This window comes from Urocitellus parryii, chromosome 1, assembly GCF_045843805.1.
Source record: "Urocitellus parryii isolate mUroPar1 chromosome 1, mUroPar1.hap1, whole genome shotgun sequence".
In the NCBI taxonomy this organism is placed as follows: Eukaryota; Metazoa; Chordata; class Mammalia; order Rodentia; family Sciuridae; genus Urocitellus; species Urocitellus parryii.
In genome coordinates this window covers 41,580,506-41,608,106 of record NC_135531.1, presented here as the reverse complement: position 1 = coordinate 41,608,106, position 27,601 = coordinate 41,580,506, and the positions used below count along the sequence as shown (strand labels likewise).

Genomic DNA, 27,601 nt, shown 5'->3' with positions numbered 1-27,601 from the left:
AGACACTTACAACAAGGAACTCATTAAAGGTCTAATAATTAATGACATTTTACAAAATAAGTTTTAAAGCTAAAATATAGTTGATAGCATAATCATACCTATTTACTTACTATGGAAGAACTTCACACACTTCTAAAAAGTTAGTGGCCACAGGGATTCAAATATAATAAAAAATGTTAAGGTAAATTTGAGTTGGGCCAGTAAAACAAAATTTTGTTTGTTAATACAACAATTCCAAATTGTTGGAATGTGACATCTGTTAAATTTTACACTCTGGGCAAAGGTGTCATGGACACAGAAATATAGTTTTAAATGGATTATTGTGGAGCATGTAGGAATAGATTATGCAAATGATGCTGCTAACCATATTTTTTTTTCTCAAAAAAGAGTTCAAGATGTACTTCAAACTCAAAATATTTTTACTACTCCTAGATCCTTCAGAGCAGGCCAGAGAAGAACAACGGCTAAAAGCAAAAGGTGTGTCAAACTGGTTGAAATCCCCAACTTTCAACTTTAATCTTTGTAAATCACTTTACTGCATAAAAGTAAAATAAAGGCTAAATGATGAACATAAAGTGCTTACCTTGAGCAACAAAAAGACCCTCAGTACCTACTACATATTAGATAATAGATACAATGTTCAACAGTATAGACATTTCTGTTGAGAAGAAATTACTAGACATTTTTTTAAAGGATAGTATGAACAAGTAATGGGAAGCTGGTGTCAAGATGCAGAAAAAAATGAGTTAGTAATTAAAGTGTTGTAATTAGAATAGCTTCGTGTATGGGGGAAGGAAAAAAACTTTAGTTTTTCCTTTTGTAAGGGCTGAATACTTCCTGCTTGTTTATGTCAATAACTGTAAATATGTTAAGTAAATTTAAGTGTACTGGGCACACACAGAGACATCTAGTGACATTCATGAAAATGAATAAGATATGATTTATCGTTACTTGTTTGTTTCAATTCAAATTCAAAGATCCTACTGTATGCAAAGTTAAGTAGCCTAGGGGCTGCAAAGGATATAATGATAAGACTTTATTCCTGAATCTAAGACGTCTATAATCTATGTATCCATGGGGTAGGAGGATGGGAATAACAAATAATTATACTTCAATATTAGTTAAGAACAAGAAATTATGATTTCTGCACATCTGGAGGAACCAAAGCTCCACCATTTGCTACCTATGGGTACTGACAAGTTTAGTTGCTTAAACTCTGAATGTCATTCTCTTCCTTTAAAATCTATCCAACAAAACCTACTTCATACCTCTGTTGGAAGGATTAATTCCAGACATGAATAAAAGAGAAATCCTATTTGGTTTCAAAGATGGAAAAATGTTAAAAAATACCTGACCAAGGAAGGAGGCAGAATATTATTTTAGGATATTTATTTTTAAAAGATATTATTAAATATTATAGGAATATTAAATTTAAAATTAATGATAAGACTTTATTCCTGAGTCTAAGAAGTCTATAATTTATATGTCCATGGGGTAGGAGAATGGAAAATTAAAATTAAATTTAAAAACAATATATTCTTATGTGAAATGTCCTAGCAACTGTCTCCTTATCTGTACTACCTACCAATAATTATCCATATGCATATCTACTTTACAATGGCTACACTACCTATATTGCATTGAGCATTCCTAAGTAACATAACATCATTTCCCCCATGAGGTTATCCAGTCTTAAAATCCCATTTTAATGACCATAATTGACTTAAGTCAATATTTCATAACTTCTTAGCCTATTTGTTTACAATGAAAAAATCAAATTTTTGTTATTAAGTATACATTACTACAATGAAAATCCAGTCACTTAATTCTTTTAAGGTTGATCACTAAAATTAGAATAAACTGAGATAAAAGTTATAAGAATTTCCATAGTCCTAGACATGTTAGACAATTACTTTCCAAAAGGGGGTCAAATTTCATATTGCTAATAATAATGTATAATTTTGCTTTGACTTTCAGGACACTTAGAAGCAGTTATATGTTAACTGGCTTGACGCTATTTAGTTTACATTTTTCCATTGAAAACTACATAAAAGAGGATGAGTTAGATTGTTGATATATAAAACCAAAAGGTAATAAAATTTCCTCAAAATTGACCCAACTGATAAGTTCCTCTGTAAGAGCTACTGCCATAAGAAATAAAAATACAAAGGAAACACTCACTTAAACCCTAATTAACTGCTTAAAAATATAACTCTTTGTGTAGGGATGGCAAATATTTTCAGATATCCATTTATGAATTTATATTTTATAATGTTAGACAGAACTCATTATCCCTAACATGGCATGTTGGAGATTACTCTCTGACTTTCTACCACCTCTCTCCCCTGAACCATGGCCATAAAAAAACTCTGGCCCACCTCACCTGAAAAGAGATTACATGAGGGGTCCTTCCAGCTCTACACTCAGTGGCCAAGAAGAATCTGAATAAAAAGGCTTTACTGTATTTCATCCAGTTAATTAACATTAGATCATATCTTTTTTGTCCCATCCTACTTTTACATGATTGTCCATTCTTCATTGAATCTAAACATAAAAATGCACCCTGGATCTTTGGGTATTCCTTTGTGAAGGCTCCTGTGTCACATAAAATTTTGGTTAAATAAATCTCTAATTATTCTCTTATTCATCTGTCTCTTAAGGTGTCAGACATGAACCTCGTGATGGGTATGGAAAAGAAACTATTTTTCCCCTACATTAGAACATTATTGACATATGCTATATAGCCAAATTAAGTCTACTAAAAAGCTATTTTATGAAAAAATGCCACAATTTTTTAAACTGATCTAAAATAATCCCTCCCCCAAATCAGGAAAATCTATAGGAAGACTTCTTTCATTTTTATAAGACACTTGAAACTATATTTTCTACTACTTTGTAACAACTGAAAGCTAAGTTGTTAAAAAAAAAAATTGTGCTTAACAAATAAATACACGATCAATACCGTCTTAATGAAAACCAGCATGCTCCACTAATACATTCTGAAAATTATGAAACTAATATTATTTTAATAGTTACTAAGACAATGATCAATTTTTAATATCTAAAATGGCTTATTTTTAATCCAATATTCTAGAATTTCTTGGATTTTTAAATCATTGAGTCATATAGTTAGGTTAGGACAGTAACTTTTAAGAAGCTGTAATAAAAGGGGAAAAAAGTTTGGCCACAGGCACTTATATTTATACAACATTACTTTTCGAAGAGAATCAATTTTGTTACTTTCTTAATCTAATAGTATCTTTCATTCCCTGGTAAATTAAAGGCAGAAATACAAAGCAACATGAACTATAAGTTATGAAAACAAAATGCATGGTAGCAGAGAACTAAATATAAAGAACATGCATAAACTTTGAATATCAAGTGATGGTTTTAGCAATAAGTGAAATTAATTAAACCCCAAAAGGAAGCTAGAAATAATAGAAATGAACTTAATGGATCAAAAGTTGAATGTCTTTAATTTAAAAAAACAAAAAAAATTACCGAGACAAGCCAGGCATTGAGGGCAAAAGCCCAGGAAACTAGGGCAACAAAGGGGGGAAAACTCATGAGGCAATGATATCTAGACACACTAGGTTGCAAGGAAGCACATTTAAAAAGTGTAAGTCCACTTTCTTATTAATTTGGCATAGTAATAAAAGTTAAACTGCTCAAAAGACTTCTCCTTTCTGCTGTTAGGAACTGGTTATTTGGTTAGTTAAATAAACAGTAGTGAAAATAGGATCACTAAGTAATAGACACATGTAACTGCCCACGTACACATATATACATACACACTCAAACAGTGTACTGTAACACAAAAATTATATATGTACATTCTTTTAATAAACTTCTGATATATGGCAATGCCTTTTTCTTTGATAGTGACTAGAATTTCAACAACAAAATATACCCCTATAATTTATAGTTTTCATTTTTAAAATATAAAGTGAGAATTTAAAGATCATAAAATAATGAGAGTCCAAAATCTAAAATTTTATGACTTCTTTTTAAAACACAATCTTTTACAATTGTTTCAGCTCCATCTGCTTTGACAAAATTATTCCAGAGGGAAAGGAAATATATTTTCCTTTACTATGACAGTGGGTCCCATTTAAAAAAAAAAAAAAAGGCAGATTAACAAAAGAAAAAACATATCAATTTCTTTCATGTATGTTTTATATAACACAGAAGGTTTCATGAGAAAACGAATACCCAAATTAATAATTAAACCTGAGTGTTTTTATAGGTTTGATAAAGACTATATAGTTGTAGAAAAATATGATAGAGCAAAAAGGTATGATCCAATGGCAATGGATTGAGGGAAACTTAAGCAAGGCCTATTCATTCAGATTCTTCTCTGTGGTCCTTCACATTCTAAGATAAGGATGTTCCTTTTCTATAAGTATACGTAGGGATGGCATCTCTCCCATAAAGATCATGTGCTGCTTCAGGAAAAGGTTAGAAAATCCTTTGTTTTATAATCAACTTTGGTCGCCAGCATGCACTCACAAAAAGTATACCTTAGGGAGCAAGATGGGCAGGGGTGAAGACCAGAGTGACTTTCCTGCTTCTGCCATTTTCATAAAATATTCAAAATACCAAGGTGACATATTTTGGGGTGGCATAAATTGAAAACCATCACTAAAAATTCACCTTTATTGTCTTTTCAAAGTATTCAACAGCACTGTCATAGAAAGAACTCTCTTGTCCTCATATAGCATCAGATTATATTATTCAATTAAATTATATAATTATAATGTCAAGTAAAATTGGCAGAGAAAGGTACTTGAAATAAGCATACTGAGTCTTTGTAAAACATTTGACTCAATTATTGAGAGCTGAGTTTATCGGTATACTAAATAAAGCCTAAATTAAACCATATATGTAAAATGTTTTAGATACAGAGCCGACTGCAAAAATTGAGCAAAATCTCAAAGGTAAAAAAGTAAGGACTCATTAACAAAGTTATTATTGCAAAGAAATTACATGGAATTCTGTTATCATCCATAATGCAATAATAGGTAACAGACTACCACTCCTGACAAATACAAATGTAAGACTTGGAAAATTATTTTGAACAACTATTTTTCAGATATGGAACAACTGGATAACACGCAGCCTAGTACTGAGCTTTTGGACAGAAGGAAAACTCAAAATGCAGTCTTATAATTGTTGTAGTCTTATGCCACTAAGGCACATTCCAGACTAGTGCAGAGATACACCATTCTCACTGAATAGAAAGGCTAAGGTGATTGGAGTTCAGAGATACTGAGAAAACAAACATTTGTGAAGCAAAGTTATGAAGAGGAAGAGTTACATAGAGAATGCATGGTTGAGATGGGGTTGTGGCTTAGTGGTACAGTGCTTGCCTAGCATGTGTGAGGCAATGGGTTTGATTCTTAGCACCACATATAAATAAATAAAGTCCACTGACAACTAAAAAATTATTTTTAAAAAAATGCATGGTCTTCGAGTCAAAGGAGACTGTGAAGTAGGACAGGTAATGAGAAGCTTGCCCAAGTGGAGATACTATGAATACTCCATGCTTTCAGTGGAGACACAAGAAAGGTCAAACCTCAGAAGTACAGCAACTCTAAACCCATCTAGACAATGTTTATTATCAATCACTGAAAAAAAGCAAGTTGATCAGTCAGTAACTGGCTGCTGACACAAAATACTCTATAAAGAAAGACAACAAAATCTAGATGCTCCCCATACTCACCAAAAAAGCAATCAGAATATCAATTACACACTCAAAAGCCACTAAATACATACCTAAAAAGGAAAATTTGTCCCCCCAAAACCTACAATAACATAATCAATAAAAATATACCCTGAAACAATAAAGGTGCTGAGATTGTTTAAAGATTTATAAGAAATGATGGACAAAATGCGTGAACAGACAGGGAATTTCAGTAGAGAAATGAAAACTACAGAAAGAATTGAATAGAAATTACAGAACTGAAACATGTATCTAAAATGATACTGTAAAGGATTTAACAAAAGTTGGACACTATGGAAGAAATGATCATTAAACTTGAAGATAGGGCAACAGAAATTAAACTAAACTGTACCATATGGCAGAAAAACACTAAGAAAAAAAATCACAACTAAGTGAGCAGTTATACAATAATAGGTGGTGTAATATATAGTGTTAGAGTTCCAGAAGAAGAAAAATTGAGGCAGAAAATTTTTGAATAATAACTATAAATTTTCAAATTTGATGAAAATATCACTACCCCCCCAAAAAAAAACCCCAAGGATCTTGTTAGCTCCCCAGCAAGGTAAATGTAAAGAAAATCACACATAAGCACATGATAATCAAATTTCTGAAGTTTAAAGATAAAAAGATAATCTCAAAAAGCAGTCTTAGTAAAGACATAATACACACATAGGAATAATGAGAAAAGAAAATTAAAAAGATTAAAAGCTTTTCCTCTAAGATTCAGAACAAGACAACAATGGCCATGTTTGTTATTTCTACTCAGTAAAATACTGGAAGTTCTAGCCAGATCAATTAGGTAGGAAAAAATAAAAATCTAAATTGAAAAAGAAGTACACAAATTATCTTTGTTTCCAGATAATATGAACTAATATGTAGAAAATCCTTAAATATTCCACCATTGAAACTTGTTAGAGCTAATAAATTCAGAAAACTGGTAAGAGGCCAAACAAAAAAAAAATCAGCTGTATTTTATACATGAACAATCTGAAAAGGAAATAACATAAACAACTCCGTTAATAATAGTATCAAAATAATTAAAATAATAATTAAGGAATAATCTTAATCAAGAAGGTTTAAGACTTCTACATTGTAAAATATAAACATTGTTGAAATTAAATATATAAATGAAAGGTATCTTGTGTTCATGGATTTATATAGTCTTGTTAAAAATGACAATGCTACCCAAAGTAATCTACAGATTCAATACAACAGACAAATGCATCCTAAAAATTCATACAGAAGTTTCATTTTAAAACACTGTAGAAAAAGAATAACAAGGTTGGAAGACTCACTTATCTTGATTTCAAAACAATTTTGAAACTTTAATTACAGTGGTAATTAAACCAGTGTGGTAGTGGCACTGAACAGACAGACACACAGATCATTGAAATGGAAATCTCAGAAATAAACCCTTACATATATAATCAGTTGGTTTAAAACAAGACCATTCAAAAGGGAAAGTACCAACAAATAGTGCAGAAAAACTGAATAACTAAATGCTAAAGAATAAAGTTGCAAGCTTACCTTAACCATATCCAATAATTAAAACTCAAAATGCACCAAATACCTAAATTTAAGCGCTGACACTCTAAAACTTAGAAAACATAAGGGAAATATTCTTGACATTGAATTTGGTGAGGATTTCTTAGATATGAAAACTAAAGTATATGCAACAAAAGAAAAATACAGAGACACTGGATCTCATCAAAAGTAAAATTTTCATTTATCAAAAGGCATCTAATACAGTATTAATATTAATAAGTCAGTAACATTGATAAAATATTAACTATTAGTATTAATAAAAATATCTTAAACTTATCCAAATTCAAAATGGAGAAAGGACTTGAATAAACATTTCTCAAAAAAAAAGACATACAATCAGTAGTAAACTCATGAAAATATGCTCAACTAGTCATTAAAATATGCAAATTCAAAATCAAAATGAGCTACCACTGAACAATGGATAGGCTGGCGATTATTTAAAAAAAATGAAAAATAATAAGCACTGGAAGAATGTAGAAAAACTGCAACCCTTATACATTGTGGAGAGTGGTGCAGCTACTGAAAAAATAGTATGGCAGTTCCTCAGAAAGTTAAACACAGGATAACCACATGATCCAACAATCCTATTATGGAGTATCTACCCTCCAAAATTGAAAGCTGGAACTCAAACACATATGTGGACATATATGTTCACAACAGCATTATTCACAATAGCAAAAAGGTAGAAAAACCCAAATGTCCATCACTATATAATGTGATATATTACATACAATGGAATATTACATAGCCTTTAAAAAGAAATTCTGACACATGATACAACATGAACCCTGAAAACATGCTAAATGAATAAACAGCAAAAGGACAAATATTATGTTTCTGATTATATGAGTTATCTCAAGTAGGCAAATTCATAGAGGCAAAAGTCTAATTGAGATTAGAAGGGGCTGGGGAGAAAGATGATGGAAAGTTATTGTTCAATGGGTACAGTTTCTGTTTGAGATGATGAAAAAGCTTTGGAAATGGATAGTGGCTATGGCTGCACATCGTAAGTGTGGTTAACACCACTAAACTGCACACTTAAAAATGGCAAAGTGGTTAATATTATGTTCTGCATATTTCACAATTAAAAAAAAAGAAACCTGGGATGTCATCTTTAAAGTACTAAAACAAAAACTTTTAATCTAGGATTCTATAGCCAATGAAAATGTCTGTTATGGATTGATTGTTTGTATCCCCCTTAAAATTCATGTTAGCCCAAACCCTAAATGTGATAGTACTGGGAAATGGAGGCTTTGGGAGGTAACTGGGGTTAGATGAGATCATGAGGGTGGTACTCTCATGAAGAGAATAGTGCCCTTATAAAAAGAAAACCAGATAGACTGTGCATGCACAGTTCTCTCCCTGCTCCCTCTGTTTCTCTCATCCATGTAAGGACAAGTAAGAAAGCAGGCTTCTATAAACCAGGAATAGAACCCTCAACAGAAACTAAACATGCTGGCACCTTGATCTTCAACTTCTAGCCTTCTGAACTACAAGAAAATAAATTTCTGTTGTTCAAGGCACCCAGTCTATGATATTTTGTTATGGCAGTCAAAGCTAATACAAAATCTTTTTAAGGGGAACACAAAATAAAGGCATTTCCAGATAAGTAGAAGCTGAGAGACTTTGTCCCAACAGATCTGCCCTATGAGAAATAATTCTTCAGGCTGAAGGAAAAGGATATAAATACATTTATGAACAAAGTAAGAGTAACAGAAATGGTACACTAGTAAGTAAATATGAAAAAGATTTTCTTCTCAGATCTTACAAAGATAAGTATTTATAACAAAAATAATAATTTACCATGGAATTTATAACATTTATGGAAGTGAAATGTGTCAACATTAACATGAAGGACTATGGTAAATGGAACTACTGTTTTAGGTTCTTACCCTACATATGTGATATATTATTAGTCCGTGGTAGACAATGAAAAGTTGATGATGCATTTTATAATCACCAAAGCAACTACTAAAAAATTTTTTTAATTAAAAAAAAAACAGAAAAAAGAATCACATAGGACAAGCAGAAAACACCAAGATACTAAACTTAAACTCTACCATATCATTAAATGTTGCATATAGGAGTTTTAAACATTAAAAGATAGATGTTATCAAAATAGATAAAAAACCAAGACCCAAACATATGCACAAACTCATAAATAAGCTAAAAATAAATGGGTGGAATAAGATGTACCATGCAAACTAAGAATAATCTGAAGCAGCTATATTAATATCAAAGTAGACTTCAGAATGAGGAACAGTACCAGGACAAAGAGAGAGGTCAACTCATCAATAAAATACAATAAACTTCACCATGTGTGGTAGTTTACATCTGTAATTCTAGCTACTCAGGAAGCTGAGAAATGAAGATAGCAATTTTGAGTTTACCGTCAGTAACTTAGTAAGAGACCCTATCTGAAAATCAAAAATAAAAAGGGTTGAGGATGTAGCTCAGTGTGAGAGTACACCCCTAAATTCAACCCTAGTACCAAAACAAAACATTAATCTAGACAGACCTATAGTTGGGGATGTAGCTCAGTGATGGAGCACTGATAAGGCATGCACAAGGCCCGGGGTTTGATTCCCAACCCAACCAAAAACAAAGACCATATATATTCTGGGTGATAAAAAAAAAAGTCTCAAGAGTGGCTGTGGTTGTGGCTCAGTGGTACAGCACTTGCCTAGCATATGTGAGAGACTGGTTTCAATTCAACACCACATAAAAACAAATAAATAAAATAAAGGTACCATGCCAATCTACAACTTAAAAAAAAATTTTAAAAGTCTCAAGAAATTTCAAGTGTAAAATCCTACAGAGAGTGTTATTCACTACAATATAAATAAATTTGAAATCAGTAACTACAAAGTTCACCAAATAAATGATAAAGATAAGTTTTATAGATATTTCTGATGATGATGTTCACCAGTGCTCTGGAAAGGCTTTATAAATAACAACAAAAGAACCAGACTGACATATTAAAATAGGAATAAAGTTTCATTAACTTACTCAGATTCATTCTTTATACTACAAATGTTACAATAGTTGTGGTAATATTAGTTTAGTAGCAGCAGCTATAATTAACACTTCTGTAGCATTATTGGCCATACATTGGGCTATTTTATATATCTATGACAGAAATTCTGTCAACTGGAATATCCACAAATTTATAGCACAATGATAGCTAAATTCATAATGTTAATGTACTAAGCTTTGAAGTACTAATTCAAGTACATTTATGTATTATATATTTTTATTGTTTTCTAATTTTTAGACATATGGTATGTATCTATTAGGTGGAACCTGCTACACCCCATATGTCAGAGACTGAAGAAATCCACAGAATTAGACTATATGTACTAAAATATAGACTATGAAAAGTTATCTCTCTCAAATGATACAGAATCAATTGGTTCAAAATCTCTAGAAGTATTCTGTGTCAATTGTCTTTAGGTTATTAATAAATAACTTAAAATGTCAATGCTAGGTTCTTTGATTTAGTAATCTTACTTGAAAGAGTTGAACCTAAAATAAAGATGCTATAAAAGACCAAAACTTAGGTATAAAGACATTCATACCAGTATTTTGTATAATTGCGAAAAATTGTAAACAACCTGCAGTATAGCAACTATATACTGGTTGATGCATTATGGTAGATACAATGGGTGGTTATATAATAATTTACAATTGTGCTTTTGAGCAATTTCTAAAACAATATGACATTCACAATAAAGTGGAAAAAAAACAGAATAAAAATGATTTGTCATATGTAAACATACTGGATATTAGTGTGGTTAAATATTCATATAAAAAAGAATTAACCAAGACTGAAAAAGTAATTTTAATTTTCTTCTTTATATTTTATCATTTCTAAATTAATGTTTTTACAATGTGTGTTTGTGTTTTGTTTTTTAAAGGTACTGGGGACTGAACCCAGGGGTGATCTACCACTGAGCAATATCCCCAGCCCTTTTTATTTTGAGAGTGTTTGCTAAATTGCCCAGGCTGGCCTCAAACTTGCAATCCTCCTGCCTCAACATCCAGATTCACTGGATTACAAGTGTGCACCACTGCACTCAGCATATATTACTATTTTATTTTTCACATGTATTTATTTGCCTTTATTTTTTTAATAAGCAAGAAAAAACTATGTATTTATGGTATATAATGTGATTCTTAATATAGTCAGGTGCTGTGTAACATTTCAATCAATAACAAACAGCATATATGATGGAGATGATAATGGGGGTGAAACATTCCTATCACCTAGGGACATCATAGCTATCGCAGTGCAACACATTACTCACGTGTGTGGTGATGCTGGCATAAACAAACCTACTGTGTTGCTAGTTGTATAAAAGCATAGGACATGTAGTTATGTATAGTAAAATAGTGATAATAAACATTATTGGTTTATGTATATATTTACTATACTACATATTTATCATTATACTCCTATTTAAAGTTTACTATAAAATAGTAAAGAGGCCCTACTGAGTGAGTGATTAATATCAGTTTTGTATAACTATACTTCATGGTGTTTGCATAATAAAACTGGCTAATGATGCTTTTGTGGTTTGGATCTGGAATGTCCTCCAAAGCTTCATATGTTCAAAGGTAAGGCTTTGGGAAAGTAGTCTTGACTATGAGGGCTCTGACCTCATGAAGGTATTGATTCTCTCCTCTCCTCTTCTCTCCGCCACACCTTTCTGGCTGCCATCAACTAAGAAATTCTCTACTACCCCCTTTCGCCATGTTCTGACTCACTTCTGGACTAGAACAATAAAGTCAACCATGGACTGAATCCTCCAAATCATGAGCCATAAATCTTTCCTCAAGTTGTTAAGTATTTTGGTCAGAACGATGAAACACTGACTAACGCAGATGCATTTCTCAGAATGTATCCTCACTGTTACATAATGCATGGATGTATACATACGTTACTACTAAAATCATTAAAAGGTATCTTTAATTGCATAGTTTGATGACCAAATATAATGTATAATATGAGCAGGTTGTTTAGAAACTTAGGAATAATTGTTCCAAATTTTCACCATTAAAAATAGATTATAGCTAGGTGCAGAGGTGCATGCCTGAAATTCCAGCAACTGGTGAGGCTGAGGCAGGAGGATTACAAGTTTGGGGCCAGCCTCAGCACCTTAGTGAGGCCCTGTCTCAAAAAAATAAAAAGAGGAGGGAATGTAGCAAGTGGTAAAGCACCCCTGGCTTCAATCCCCAGTACCAAAAAAAAGAAAAAAGAAAAAGATTTTAAGTGACTAAAGAGATTTCTCATTGGAAGGATAATTGTTTAGCAATACAGTTACCAATAAAGGATTACAAAACTGTCCAAAACTATGTAAGAGAAGTCATAATATTATAGATGACTTACTAAAATCCATAGGTTGTTAGAAAAGGCAAGTTATATGACAAAACTCAGCACCACCTGCATATATACATACATATACAAATGAGCACACATAACTGATACAAAACTGAGGCTAACATCTTGCTCCCAAATCCTCTAGAGCTCAATATTTGAATAGCAGATGTAACTCAGAAGAATGGTATGCTTAATTAATTCACAATCAACAAGATATCAATTATAATCCAGGTTACTTCTCTTTTCAGACTAACAGCTCCAATTTGAATGATGAACACAAATAAAGACTATTGTACTCTGCTGTTTCATGTATGTACTCAATTAACTTTCAAAAGAAATCTCAAAGCTATTATTTTTATTTTATAAGACGGGGACACTTATAGTGGTTAAATAACTTGCTTGAGGTTATACAGCTAAGAGGATGGGATTAAAGATCTAAGGTTATACCTATAAATAAATCTATGGTCTTTTTATTATTTCATGTTTCTCATCAGGGTGAAAATTTCAAATAATATAAAAATGTACAAATCACAGCATTTCTTTTTCCAGTAATTACATTACCCTAAAAGTTGTATTTACTTATTAAATGGGAAATAATGAATAAATTAAAAGAGCACCTGTACAGCAGGACCTTCTCTGTCTCTCTCATTTAGTTTGCATGTAGTTCCCTAGCCATTTGGGGAGAGGAAGAAGAAAAAGAATAAAAGAAACAGAAGTGTAGAAAAAGAAAGAAGAACAGGAGAAGTAAAAGAGAAAGGAGGAGTGGAAAAAATAATGATGATGTCATTTTATTCAGCTTTGCATCACTGTGACCAAAAGACCTTACCAGAACAACTTAGGAGAGGAAATTCTTATTTTTGCTCATACTTTCAGAGATTCAGTCCATGGTTGGCCAATTCCATAGCTCTGGGCCGGAGGTGAGGCAGACTATCATGGAAGAGGAAAGCAACTCAGGATGTGACATGAGGAATTAGAGAATTCAGTCCACCAGAGACAAAATATAAATAAATAAATAAATCCCCAAGACATGCCTCACAGTGACCTGCTTCCTCCAATCACACCCAATCCGCCTACATCAACACACAGTTAATCCTATCAGTGGACTAATCCATTGATTAGGTCACAACTCTCAATTTAATAATTTCACCTCTGAACCTTCTTGCACTATCTCACATATGAGCAGCCGGGGCACACCTTGTGTCTAAATCATAAAAATGCCTAAAGAATCAGACCAGACAGAGACTGAGAGGAAGGGCAGAGAAAGAAACAGAAAGGAAGGGGGATAGGTATGTATTTTGGGGGTGAGGGAGCAAAGATAGTCACAGAGGAAGAGAGATGACTATCAGATATGTAGTCAGCAATAAGAGGAACACAGAGTCACAAAAGTAGAGGAGGAGAGTTACACAAACAACTGTGAAGAATGACAAATTCCAAGAGAAAAAGAGAGAAGAAGTGGAGTCAAAGTTAAGATGGAAACAACTGTCACCACCAGCCAAGCCACTGGCTGATACAAGGTACAGTGCTTAGAGTATTTGGGTCTCATCAGCACCTACTTGGTGGACAGCAGCTTAGACAAATATTTTTTTTCTTATCTTTCTTGAACACTATGACAAACCTCCATCAACTCTTTTATCCTGTTTTTGGGGGATAGAGAATGAAGGGTCATAGAAGTGAGAAATTAGATTTAATCTCTAGAAACCCCCCTGTCCACCACAATGAAGAGCAAATTCTGAAGATTCTTTAATAGAAAAAAATTTACCTGTTTTATCACATATAACATTGAAAATGCAAACACATAAAAATTTGTTCCTGTTAAAAAGAATTAAGAATTCACTTTTGTCAGTGTATAGAATGCTTTGCAAAAATCATAAAAATCATGTCATGAACATCAAAAAGGGCAGTTGAGCATATAAAAACAGCAACAAATAATCGAATCATTTCCTTTGTGAAGTCCTTTGAAGTGATTTTTAACCATAACAGCTATTCTCCAGTTTTTCTGATCAGTAAATCAGATCAAATCACTTTTTTATTTTTTTTTTTAATTTTTTAGTTTTAGGTGAACACAATATCTTCATTTCTATCTCTATGTGGTGCTGAGAATCAAACCCTCACCCATGCCAGGCGAACACACTACCACTCAAATCCCCAGCCCCTCAAATCACTTTTCTACTGAAAACCCTGTAAGTTTCCTATTAGAGGTAAAATAAAATTTAAACTTCATGGACCTGAGAGAGTCTAATAACCTGAGTCTACCCCACTGCTCGTATATCTGACCTCATTTTAGATCATTTTCTCCCTTTCTTATGGCATAACTTTCCTTCTGTTCTTTAACTATCAGCAGCTAGTTTACACTTATGGTTATTAGTTTTTCCTCTACGTGAAATAAATGCTCTCTTGCAGTCTCACATAATTGGTTCTTTACTATCATTCTAATCTTAGTTCATATACCACAACATCTCTTTCTTTGATTGTCCTATTTAAATAACCCTTATCCATCCCAATTCCCAGCTACTTTCTATCTTGCCACCCAGCTTAACTTTTTTTCTATAACATTAACTAATTTATGAAATGTATCTTAATAATTTATAGAATTGGTATGAGCTTTCACTTGAGAATATAAACGCTAAGCACAAGAATATTCACTGTATTCCCAGGGCCTAGAATATGATATACAGTAGGTGCTCAATGAATGAAAGAAAAGTTCAATATATTTTAAATAAAAGTTAAAAAAAAATCTCTTGATGGATCTTCACAAACTACTTCAGATTGTCTTAGCTGAAAACCACCAGCCCTAGAGAAGTTTTAATCTTTGAATATTCTAGGCACAGACTATATGACCATAATTAAGTGTTTGATATATTATGATCTTACAAAATCAGGAACCTGGTTTTAGTTCTTTAATGTCAAATCTCAACTACCCAAGTAAGTTCCAAAATGCTTTTCATTGATAGATTTTAATTATAACAACATACACTCATTGTATGTCAATCAGCACACTAAACAGACAGAACCTCAGTTCTTCAATTTAAATTAGCATTCTTAGCCCAACATTTTGGTATGTCTCTATATTTTATATGTTGCTTAGAGAAAACTAAAAAAAAAAAGTCTATTATCTTAGAAGCCTTAAAATTAAAAAAAAAACCTTCAATAACTGATATGCAATATACTGAAAGCCTTTTGAAGAAAAGCATTAAACATGAAATATCAACTGAACAAAAACCCTATTAATACATTTCTAGAAAAACATCTCTTATAAAGATGTAGTTTTGTGGAGGCACATTATACTGCATACGGTAAGGTCTCCATATTACTGACCTATTATTTTACACCTACCCATCCTGTAAATCATGAATATTTGCAAACTTGCAGGTGGTATTTTGAAGAGTAGAACTGAAACAGAGACTACATCTGAAAAACTTAGAAAGTTTGAACAAAGAAAATCAAAGTTTGCTGCTCAGACATTAAGGTCTGCATTCCTCTTTCCTCTACTCTAATTCTACTCCATGAGATGCATGACATAGAAGAGAAAAAAATAACTGTCACCAAAAGACAGTACTCTTATTTTTTTTTACTTTCTCTTATCCCTACCTTTATTTAGAATTTATTATACAATGATGGGTATGAAGCTTTAACAAGTTAATATGGGTGTTTGGATGAATCCTTATGTTTTGAAATTGCCTGGCAAACTGGCCAATTTAAAAAGCTTTAACTCTAAAAACAAAATACTATCAAGATTACAACCCTCCCCAAAATATGCAACAAAAACATAATAGTATAAAAAAAACCATCAGGTACTCATATTCTAATATAAATTTTAAAACTAGATTATATTCAGTTAAATGAAAAATTAGGTAAGCCATTTGCAAGGAGATAATATACACTTTACATACTTGGAATTCATTACAAAGTAACAGATTAATGTATTTTCACATATGAATTGTATCATCTTTAAAACATGACAAAAACCCTTTATATAAAATCCAAACAAATATCAATTCTCCTTTATTGAAAGCCAAAGCTTCTACATAATAACATGCAAGAATTTAAAATTCTTGAAAGCAAGTGTCAAGTGCTATACACAATTTCCATACACAGCAGGTAGTAAAGCAAGGAAAGACCTACATAGTTACTTTCCTTAACAGAGACATACAATGGAGAACTGTTACACAGCCCTAGCATACTACAGGTCTATGCATTTAAGATGTTGTGGCTATTAACAGTTTAAACCTTTACTGTATTTTGCTAATTGGTACGTAGAACTTTAAAGCTTTTGAAAGATAAAACATTCCCGACAGTTCAATTCTCCAGCATTGTTCAAGTATTCCAAGTAGGAACAAAGAGGAAAATAAATCTGCTTTAATTGCTGAAGAATCACAGATAATAAGATGGCTGAATATTGTAGAGGAAAGATCTTTTGTTCTTTAAACAATTAAAATATAGAAAGACACTCTCTATTTTAAATGTTAATGGTTCCTGTGTGCATGTAAAAACTATTATTTCTATCACTCACCTCCCTTGTAATATTTTTTAAATTAAGTTTTATGTAGCTTGATAATATGAAAAAACAACTAGGCAAATATCTAAGAAAACAAAAACAAAGTCCTGCAATCATCTAAAGAATTTTTTGAAGAAATAATTACACATAATAAGTAATATGTCTTGGTTAATGATTATCACTGTTAAGAGTTAAATGCACTTGTTTTAAATTGTTATCCATTTAGACACTTTTCTCTTTTAAATGACCCAGCAACTCTATTTAGAAAATTTTTAATTTTTATTTAGAAATGTTTTAATTTCTCAGCATGTTCAACCCCTAAACATTAAAACTATTTTAATATCAGTTCACATGCTTAGGTATGTATATCATGTTATAGGAATTTGAGACAAAATTTAATAATATAAACAAATGAAAGCAATCACTCATGATTAATATTATGGGTACATAATACGTTTGCTTATTAACCTTTTGAAAATTACAGAAAGAACCTTTCCTTCTAGTTTTACTAAGTCTTAACATTTTTTCATTGAGTCTTTGATATTTTTCAAAATCAATTCTCCCTTCCCTCCCATGCAAGAGAGTACTAAAACACAGTCCAAGTAAAGAATGACTATTTCACTATAAAATTTATATTTTCAAAATCATTAACCAATATTTCTTAGAATTTTAATCAATAGTATAAAGGCTATTCATCAATTTTTTTCAGCAGTTTGGGTAGCATAAAAACCAAAATAAGGAAGTATGTTGTAAAACACTACAGTTGTTTTTAAAATACAAAATACATTACAAACTAACATTTATATTCACTTAGTGGTTTTTATCTTTTGATTTTAGTAGTCTTACCTAACTAGAAGAATATAAATAAGCATTAATGAAGACGGGAAAACTTGAAGAAACATTATCCATATTTAGTTAAACTCTTAAAGAAAAAAAACTCACATACTAAACTGCCACCATGGTAGGTTCTCAAAAGCTGCTATTCTTTGATGTAAAATGAAATACTACTTAGTGAATAAAACATTAAAAAAAAAAACTCCTGTCTTCCCTTCAAAGAGACATATCCTTTGACCCAGTGCTCCAGACTAAAGCCTTGAAATTTTTGCACAAGAATGCTGTGTGAGTAAAGTCCAGACAAAACAGACACTTGAGATGCTAGAAGGCTGTATAACCCCAATCACAGACACTACTCCTTATAATCTAGCAGAGATAGTGCTGCATACACCAAAAGAAAGTAATCTCACCAAAAGAAAACTGACCCTTTAAAGGGGGGTGGGAGGGGAGCAAACAAAGTAAATGTAAGCCTTTAACTGAGGTTTATCTTCTTGTGCAGGTCACTTCTTAATGAACAATTTTTAAGTCTGCAGATTTACAAAATATTTTCATCCATAAACTTTCAGTACATTAGGAAGAAACACAACATAAAACACTTATAACAATATAATAATTGTTTAATTTTGAAGGTCTGTGAAAATCATTCAATCTTACAAATTTTAGAACAAGTTAAAGTCCTGAAAAAAATTTTTAAAACTCTTAGTGACAAAAAAATGGATTAAACAACTTGCCACTTATATACATTATAAAACACTAACATGAAAACCTCATTGACTAAGCACGCTGCTAGTATATGTGCTTATTAATCAAATAGCAATTCCTTAATGCAAAAATAAAGTTTTAATTGCTGTTTTATTGCTATTTGGAAGAAGTTGTTAAGAAATAAAACAACAAATTGGCAACATTCAGAGCACTGATTCTGTTTCACATGCACATGTCTGAAATGTTAGGATTTTACATTTTAATAGCAATGACATAATTTTTCAAAAATGCTTTGAAATGATAGCTGCCTTTCTCAATTCCACATCATCTCCCAACAGATTTAAGATTTATAAATTACTAAATGTCTCTTTTTTTCACATGCATTTAAATTGAGGATACATATATAACTAATCATAATACATTTATAAAAATTAAATCAGGTGATGCTTAATGGTTTTTAAACAATAAACCATGTAAATAAAAACAATTTAGAGTATGCAGATAAACACAGAAGCATAGTGTGTAAAACATGCTCTGCAAGCATTTATTGAATAAATAATGAAGGAAAGAGGACAACCAACATAATTTTTACAAAATCATGAATAAATCCAAACATTCTTACATTTTATGGAAATTATTTATCTATTTTTTGTATTAATATTTTAACCGTCATAGTAATAATTAATATAAGGCTACTGTGACAAATGAAATAAGTAAAAAACAGGTACTAAAAATGATTAAAAAGCAAATTGAAAGTATACCTATGTAGGTCTAATTTATGCTTTGTATGTTTTAGGGGGGAGCACCTACTCAAAATCTTTAAAGAACATTGCAAATTTAACTTCTCTCTTTTGAATAGTCAAACTGAATATAAAAAGACAACACGTGCACTGGACGTGGGTATTCATCAAATGTACTGAAAGGAGATTGAGGTGGGGGGGACACATAAAGGAAAAAAAGTTACCCTCTTAATAAAGCACAAAGGCAAAGACATTCTTCACCCAACCTCCATGGCACAGCTTCCCCTGCAACAAAACCCAAGGGCCAATCAAACATTCATTTGTAAGAGTTCCTTATTATCTGCAGGAAGTATCACATATTTGGAAACCATGTTATGACCCACAAAAAGATCTTTTTAAAAAACATTGTGCTTCTAAACATAAATTTACAGGATTATTCTAAGATGCTGTCATCTATTCTTTTGATATTTAAATTCTTTTTAGTTGCAAGAGTAAATAAAAAGATTAATTAGCAGTTTATACACAAGACATTCTTAAAAGTGATTGATCAAAAATTTAATATGTATTCTGATATAAAATTCTTTATTAATAGTAATATAGAATTATGACAATTTTATTCTCTGAAAATTTGTTCTCTATCAACAGACACCTCATTTTAAAATAAAGATAACAGAATGTTCCTTATGCTAAAAAAAAAAATGCTACACAGATTGTTCACTTTCTACATTTTATGCCAAGAAAAAAAGAATAGGCTATACATTGTCAATATACAATTGAAGAAAACAATTTTTATTTGTACTTACAATGGTACTAACATCTGCAAAACACTATGAAAATTTCCTTAATTAATTAAATTCTACAAGTAAGATGTAACAGTAAAAATAAGCTTCACTTGGTAACATGTCCTTTGAGTGAATATGAGAATAACAGTTAAAATAATAAGCAGCACAAGCTCAAGGAGGTAGAAATATAACTTGATAACAGTACACATAAAAGGGTCTGAGGTTTTACCTCTCCCTGAAATCCAGATAAAAAGTATGAGGACCTAAATTTTAAGTGGTCTTACTAGAACTGCTGTGATTAAAAGGAATAGAGATAATAATCCTTATCACACCCTGTACCACATGTGTAGTATAAGAAACCATGGCAACAATATTTTAAAGAGATTTAGTGCAAATGGGAGGTAATCAAGATGATTAATTACCTGGAATGCATGTGAAATAAATCAAAGTCCTGGGATGGTTAAACCAGGAAGGAGAAGACTTAGGAAAACAATATCATCATCATCAACATCATCATCATCATTTATTTTTGTCTCAGGACTCCTTTACATTGTTGTTGTTGTTTTTAAATATCTTTTAGTTATCAATGGATTTTATTTATTTATTTATTTATTTATTTATTTATTTATTTATTTGGGATGCTAAGAATCAAACCCAGGGCCTCATACATCCCAGGCAAATGTTCTATCCCTGAGCCACAACTCCAGCCCCTCCTTTACACTCTTAAAAATTACTGGGACAACAATGAGATTTTGTTTATTTGAGGCATTTCTATAGATATTTACCATGTAATAAAATAAAATGGATAGAAAATTTAAATGTATACTAAATTTAAAATGTCAAAATATTAATATAAACAACATTTTAGCAAAAAAATAAATATATTTTTAAAATTTAAAACGTCAAATGAGGAGAGTGGCACTAATTTGCATTTTCTTAAATCTTAGGGTGAGGGGAGGATTGTAAGTTCAAGGCCAGCCTGGGCTACTTAGTGATATCCTGTCTCAAAATTAAAAAATAAAAAACAGCTGGGATGTAACTCAGTGATATAAGTGTCTCTGGATTTAATCCCAACTAAGAAACGGGGGGGGGGGGGGAGACAGACGGACACAAAAGGAGAGAGGGAGAGAAGAGGGGGGGAAGGAGGGAGGGAAAGAGAATAAAAGGAAAAATGAAGAAAGATTGATTCTTTAATGTCTAGCTTAGTAGAAGACAAGATCAATTCTAACATCTGTTCTTGTATTCAAACTATTGTGCCAGGTTGTTTTGGTTAAATAAATAATGAAAATCCATCATCATACAGATATGAAGTTAGAAAAAGAAGCATGGGGGCTGGGGTTGTAGCTCAGTGGTAGAGTACTTGCCTAGCACATATGAGGCATTGGGTTCAATTCTCAGCACAGCATATAAATAAATAAAATAAAGGTCCATTGACAACTAAAAAATATATAAAATTTAAAAATATATAAAAATTAAAAAAAAAAGAAGCATGATGTCATCCATAGTGGCACACACCTGAATGCAAGTTCAAAGTCGCCTCAGCAACCTAGCCAGGCCCTAAGCAACTTAGTGAAACTCTGTATCAAAATATAAAAAAGAGCTAGGGATGTGGCTCCGTGGTTAAATGTCCCTAGGTTCAATCCCTGGTATCAAAAAAGAAAAAAGAAAGAAAAGAAAAAGAAGCATGGTGGCACACACCTAGTTCATCTCCTTGGAGGTTGAGGCAGTAAGACAGTGAGTTCGAGGCCAGCCTGGGCATCACAGTGAATATTCTTCTCAAAATAAATAAGTAAATAAAATTAAAACTTCATACTTGGTTACAACAAAATCCATTGTTTTGTCTTACACTTTATTTTGTTTTTGTGGTGCTAGGGATTGAACCCAATGCATGCAAGGCAAGCACTCTACCAACTAAGATATATCCCCAGCCCCATCTTGAACTTTACATAGAAGTCTTTACCTATTCGTGAAAATAACCCCATATGGAAATAATGGTCTATGGAAATATGCCTACCTTCTAAATGTTAATATGTTTCATTACTAAATGTGTTTGTGTGTGTGTATATATGTATACATATAAAATACATTTATTAATATCTTCTCCAATCCCAATTCCATTAGAGCAGTCTTTAAGTCCTAGGAAGGTGTCAAAATGAATCACATCACTAGCAGAGTCAAATGCTATAAAAATTCTAATTCTCACTTGAAACTCTGAAGTTTATTACAAGCAACATTTTTAAAGTGGGAGGTTAATTTCTGATAAAATATCTATTAATCATAATTTGTCATCTGTTGTTTTTTCAAATAAAGGTTATATATAAAAAAGTGGCTAATTCAGTTTATAACAGCAATAAAAGCATACAAAGTTTTTTCCTTAAACACTGTAGTCTGTGTTTATGTGTTCTTCTGTCTTGCTATATGGGACATTAAAAGAAGATGTTTACAGAGATGTGGTGGCACAAACATGTAATACCAGTGACTTAGGAGGCTGAGGTAGGAGGATCACAAGATCCAGAGAGCATCAGAAACTTAATGAGACCCTGTCTCAAGATAAAATAACAACAAAACATTTGGGGATGTAGATAAGTGGCAAAATACCCATAAGTTCAATTCCCAGTACCAAAAAAGGAAAAAGAAAAAGAAAATATTTTCAGCGCTTCACTAAGTAAACTGGAGTCTGGGTTTTTTTGTTTGTTTGTTTGTTTGTTTTTGTTTTTAAAGAAAACTTGACTGCAAGGAAGTGCTGCCTTGATTTGTGCTAAGATGCCAACAGTTTTATCTCAATTATTTTGTACCACTAGTATAAATGTCAGCACAAAAAAAAGGGCAAATAAAGATACTGTATAATTATAAAAATGGTCTGACTGGGTGGACCTCTTAAAAAAATTCTCAGTCTCCTCTACAGATTATCCTTTAAGAACCACTGAATCAGGAGACCAAAGAGCTGATTTCAAATTCGGTTTATAGAGGTTGTCATATAGAAAACAGCAAGCCATATAAATTATTAGTTCAGATTGTGAACCAATTGATAGAAGTTATAAAAAGTAGATTAACACCAAACTGAGAAATAAACTTCATCCCCTTTATAAAAATTGATGTAATTTATAAACAATGTACAAATTTTATGGTTTTTCTTCTTTTACAAATGAATACAAATATGAGCTTTAAAAAGCAATCAAGAATAGTTACATAATTCTCCAAATTTCATGTTTCTTCAGGTTCCACATCTAGCCTAGACAACCACGGATCAATTTTCTATTCCTAGAGTTTTTCATCATATAGGAATAAATGGAATAACACAATATGTAGCCTTTTGAGGTTGGTTTCTTTTTTATAAGTGTTGTTTATATTTTCTGAATATAATTCTTTAATCAGGTATGTTTTCTGCAAATGTTTTCACCCAGATGGTGACTTCTCCTTTCATTCTCCTAGCAATGTCTTTTAAAAATATGGTTCACACTTTTGGTGCCATAACTAAAAAACATTTGTTTAGCCCAGAGTTACAAAGATTTTCTCCTACATATTTTATTAGTTTGAAATTTGGAACAATGTTTATACTTAGAACCTGAGAGTTAAATATTGTCTATGGCACAGGTATAAATGAAGGTTCTTTTAAAAAATTTTTTCATATAAATACACAATTGTTCCATCATCATTGGTTGAAAAAAACTATTCTTTATCCATAGGAAAAGCTATCTGATACTTATGGCTGATTGGTAAAAACAGCAGCATCAGAAAGAAATGAGTCAGTTAAGTGGAAATTTTTAAAACCAAAGTTGGAGAAACAGATGTTCAATCTAATAAAAAAGGGCAAAAGATTAAACTATTTTTCCAAATCTCACTCCTTGAAATCCTCTCAGAACTCAACTCTGGAGCCTTATAAGTGTTCGCGCATGCCCTGCCCCAAATCTTACTTCCTTTAAGCAGTTCAGCTTTTATCTACTTTATTACTATTACATTCCCATGTAAGATTTCTCTTGAAAAAAAGATTGAGTCTCTTTAAAATTAAAAATAATCAGATTCAGTAGCATCACTAGATAACCTGAAGTTATCCTCTAGGCTTAAATTTCTAAGATCTGTTTTCAGAAAAGAGAAATACCTACAAATAACCATGAAAACCAATCCTCAACTAAAGTTAATTCATACACAAAAGCCCTAGGCTTCATATTCATCTTTTTTTTTAATTTAAAAAATATTATATATGAGTATCTAATAGAGGTCATGATAATGGGAAGTTCTCATAATTTCAATTAAGATTCTAGCTTCCATCCAATTTCAGGTACAAATATGACCATTATCCAGCTTTGCACAGTTAATAAAAATATTATACTAATCTAAAAAATTGGCTTATATAACAGTTATGTTAAAATGATGTTTCTACATCTTTTATAATACTCATAGGCTTTGCCTTATAATTTGAAATATCTTTATCATTAATGTTGGGATATATTTATATTTCAACCCTTTTTTTGTTCAAAATGCAAATATAATGAACCCAATTACTCAGTATTTCCAGAAGGACCCTCTTGAGCTCCTGGTCTTGTCATTATGTTACTTACTTACTGATTGAGCCCTCCATTAGGGGGTGCATTGGAACAAGATGCAAAAATCTATTAGCATTATGTTACTTACTGGATTACCTAATGCTTTAATTTTGATGTAAAATTAAATGAATGGTTAAAACTCAGGTTTGTATTAAATATTTGTATTAAATATTAGTTCAATAACTATAAATAAGACCTCAATTGATTTCACCTGGAATATCATCCTGCCATTTTGATTCAAATACTTCAAGAAAGATAAAACAGGAAAACATATACAGAGCAACAAAATTCATCAAAGGTATGTGACTAATTTTAAAATATATAATTAAAAATACCACACTAGTCTATATACCTCTCTGGTATTCTAAATAACACCTTGTTTAGAGTAGTATGTTTATTGGCTAATTCATTCATTCCTTAAACTTGAAATAAGAGAACTCAGAAAGAAGTATTATTGGAAAACTCTTAAGCCTCCGGCTGAAAACTCTTATGCCTCCGGCTGAAAACTCTTATGCCTCCTGAGTATTACTCAAACCATTACACTAGAATAAGAAGTCAACCTTTTGGGCTTAAAAGAGATGGGGCTAGGTGTGGTGGCACATGCCTGTAACTCCTAGCAACTCAGGAGGCAGAGACAGGAGGATCTTGAGTTCAAAGTTAGTCTTAGCAATGGCAAGATGCTAAGCAAGTCAGTGAAACTCTGTCTCTAAATAAAACACAAAATAGGGCTGGGGATGTGGCTCAGAAGTTGAGTGGCCCTAAGTTCAGTCCCCAGTACTCTCTCCCGCCGCCCCCCCCCCAAAGAGATGGTCATAGGAAAAATTAGAATACTATCCTCATTAAATAATGAGCACATGGAATGTGAAAATCCTTCTCTCACACATATATAACTGTCTCATCTTTTTATACTTAAATAAACAAATGATGTTTCATTAATAAAGAATAAATTTTAGATGGTGACTGGATAAAGATCTAGGGACTGGTCAAAAACATGTAGGCTGCATGAACAGGAACTCTGAATGCTCTGAAGCAGGAAAAAGAATAGGAAGTTCCAGGGTTGGTATGGCTGGAACACAGAATACTGTAAAAAAGAGATTAGTACAGGATTAATTAAGAGGAAGGCAGGAGTTAAATCATATAACAACTTGAAGACTATGTTAGGATTTTAATGTTTATTCTAGGGACAATAGGAAGCACCAAAGGATTTCACAGTAGACGGTGACAAAAATAGCATTTTAAAATAATAATAAATAGCTATCCTGGGGAAAATCAGTCAGAGGAAGATTAAAGTGTGTGAGGAGATCAACTGGGAGACTTGAATCAGTCTAGATGATGGCAAAATCAGTAAATAGCCTAAGAGATAACCTGAAGATAAAACCAGCCAGCCAGCCTGAAGCTTAAGAGTTTTCCAAACTGTCTGCTTGTTTTTCTATTTATCCATCTATATCTTTAATGGTGCAAACACAAATTTGAGTATGACTTCTTACTTAGATTATGCTAACAGGCTCAAAGTTAAGTGATAAAACACTATGCCATAAAAAGGGGAGTAGTTAAGAAATACACCCACATACTTGATCATAATAAACCAGACATAAAAGGCAAAGCACACTTAAACTATTATACATTTCTATCAGAAGTCTTGGAAACATTACAAAATTTATGCTATTACATCATGTAAGCATAAATATCAACTTGCATTTAAAGTAACAGGCCACATACTGAAAATTTCAGTGATGGCTGGCAAAATTATATTTACTGATGAACAAAGAATTATTCATTTGTTTCTAGTTGTAATGTTTTAACTTAACTCTCCTGTGCACACAGAAATGCTATGTATGTAAATGTATATATAATATGTATAACAATAACATTGCATGGTTCTGGAAAAACCCAATATATTTAATTTTAGATAGTACTGTTAAGTATCTTACAACTTAAATAAGAGTGTTACACTGAGAAAATAAAAAATACTTCATTATAAATAAGCATTCCAATCACTACTTATAAACACCACGAAAGCTTTCATCATTTTAATATTTGTATATGACAATATTTTTGTATCATGTTTAACATAAATGATTTTTTTCTCTGAAAATACTTAAGATTTATGTATAATCACTGTGCACAGTGGTGCACGCCTGTATTCCCAGAGGCTCAGGAGGCTGAGGAAGGAGGATCATGAGTTCAAAGCTAGCCTCAGCAACTAAGTAAGGGCCCTAAGCAACCCAGTAAGACCCTGTCTCTAAATAAAAAAGGGCTGGGGATGTGGCTCAGTGGTTAAGTGCCCCTGAGTTCAATCCTAAATACAAAAAAAAAAAAAAAAGATTTAAGTATAATCTAGAAATTCAAACTCTTATCACTTTCCTAGAAGAACCTAGAAGACCACATTGAATATTGTTCAAAAATAATCCTAAACGCAAAACCATAGCAGAATATAGTAAAGAATTCTTACCAATTTTTCATCAACTGTTATAAGTTGAGTGTCTCGAGTTTGGTCCTGTGCCAGCCTCCATGTGGATGTGCTCAACAATCTGCAGTACAAGACTTCAAGTTAAAAAGTGATCCACGCAATGAGAAAAGAGAAGCAGACAAATCTTACATAAACAAGCTACTTTAACAATATCTGTCTTATTAAAAATTAAGAAAGAAAGAGAGGAGGACACAAAAGTCCTTTTTCTCCCCAATTAGTTCTGTCTGCTAAGTTTTTGGCAGACTCTCACTTTACAGTTCACAACAGGCAGCACTTTATGTCAGTCTACAGACTCTCTGTCACAGAAAGGCCACCAGTGGCAAGTACTGTACTGCTCTCTATGAGAACACAGTGGTTGGTTTGTCAAGACCAAGCAAAAACATGCAA

At 32.0% G+C, this 27,601-nt stretch overlaps 1 protein-coding gene across 2 annotated transcripts in view; it reads right to left on the bottom strand.

Annotated features, from left to right (window-relative positions):
* Positions 1–27,601, bottom strand: part of Ndufs4 (NADH:ubiquinone oxidoreductase subunit S4) — a 108,288-nt gene that overhangs the window by 32,854 nt on the left and 47,833 nt on the right. For both annotated transcript variants that reach the window (XM_026385934.2, XM_026385935.2), the window contains exon 2: positions 27,197–27,275. In XM_026385934.2, the coding sequence (XP_026241719.1) occupies positions 27,197–27,275 (79 nt within the window). The remainder of the gene's footprint in view (positions 1–27,196; positions 27,276–27,601) is intronic.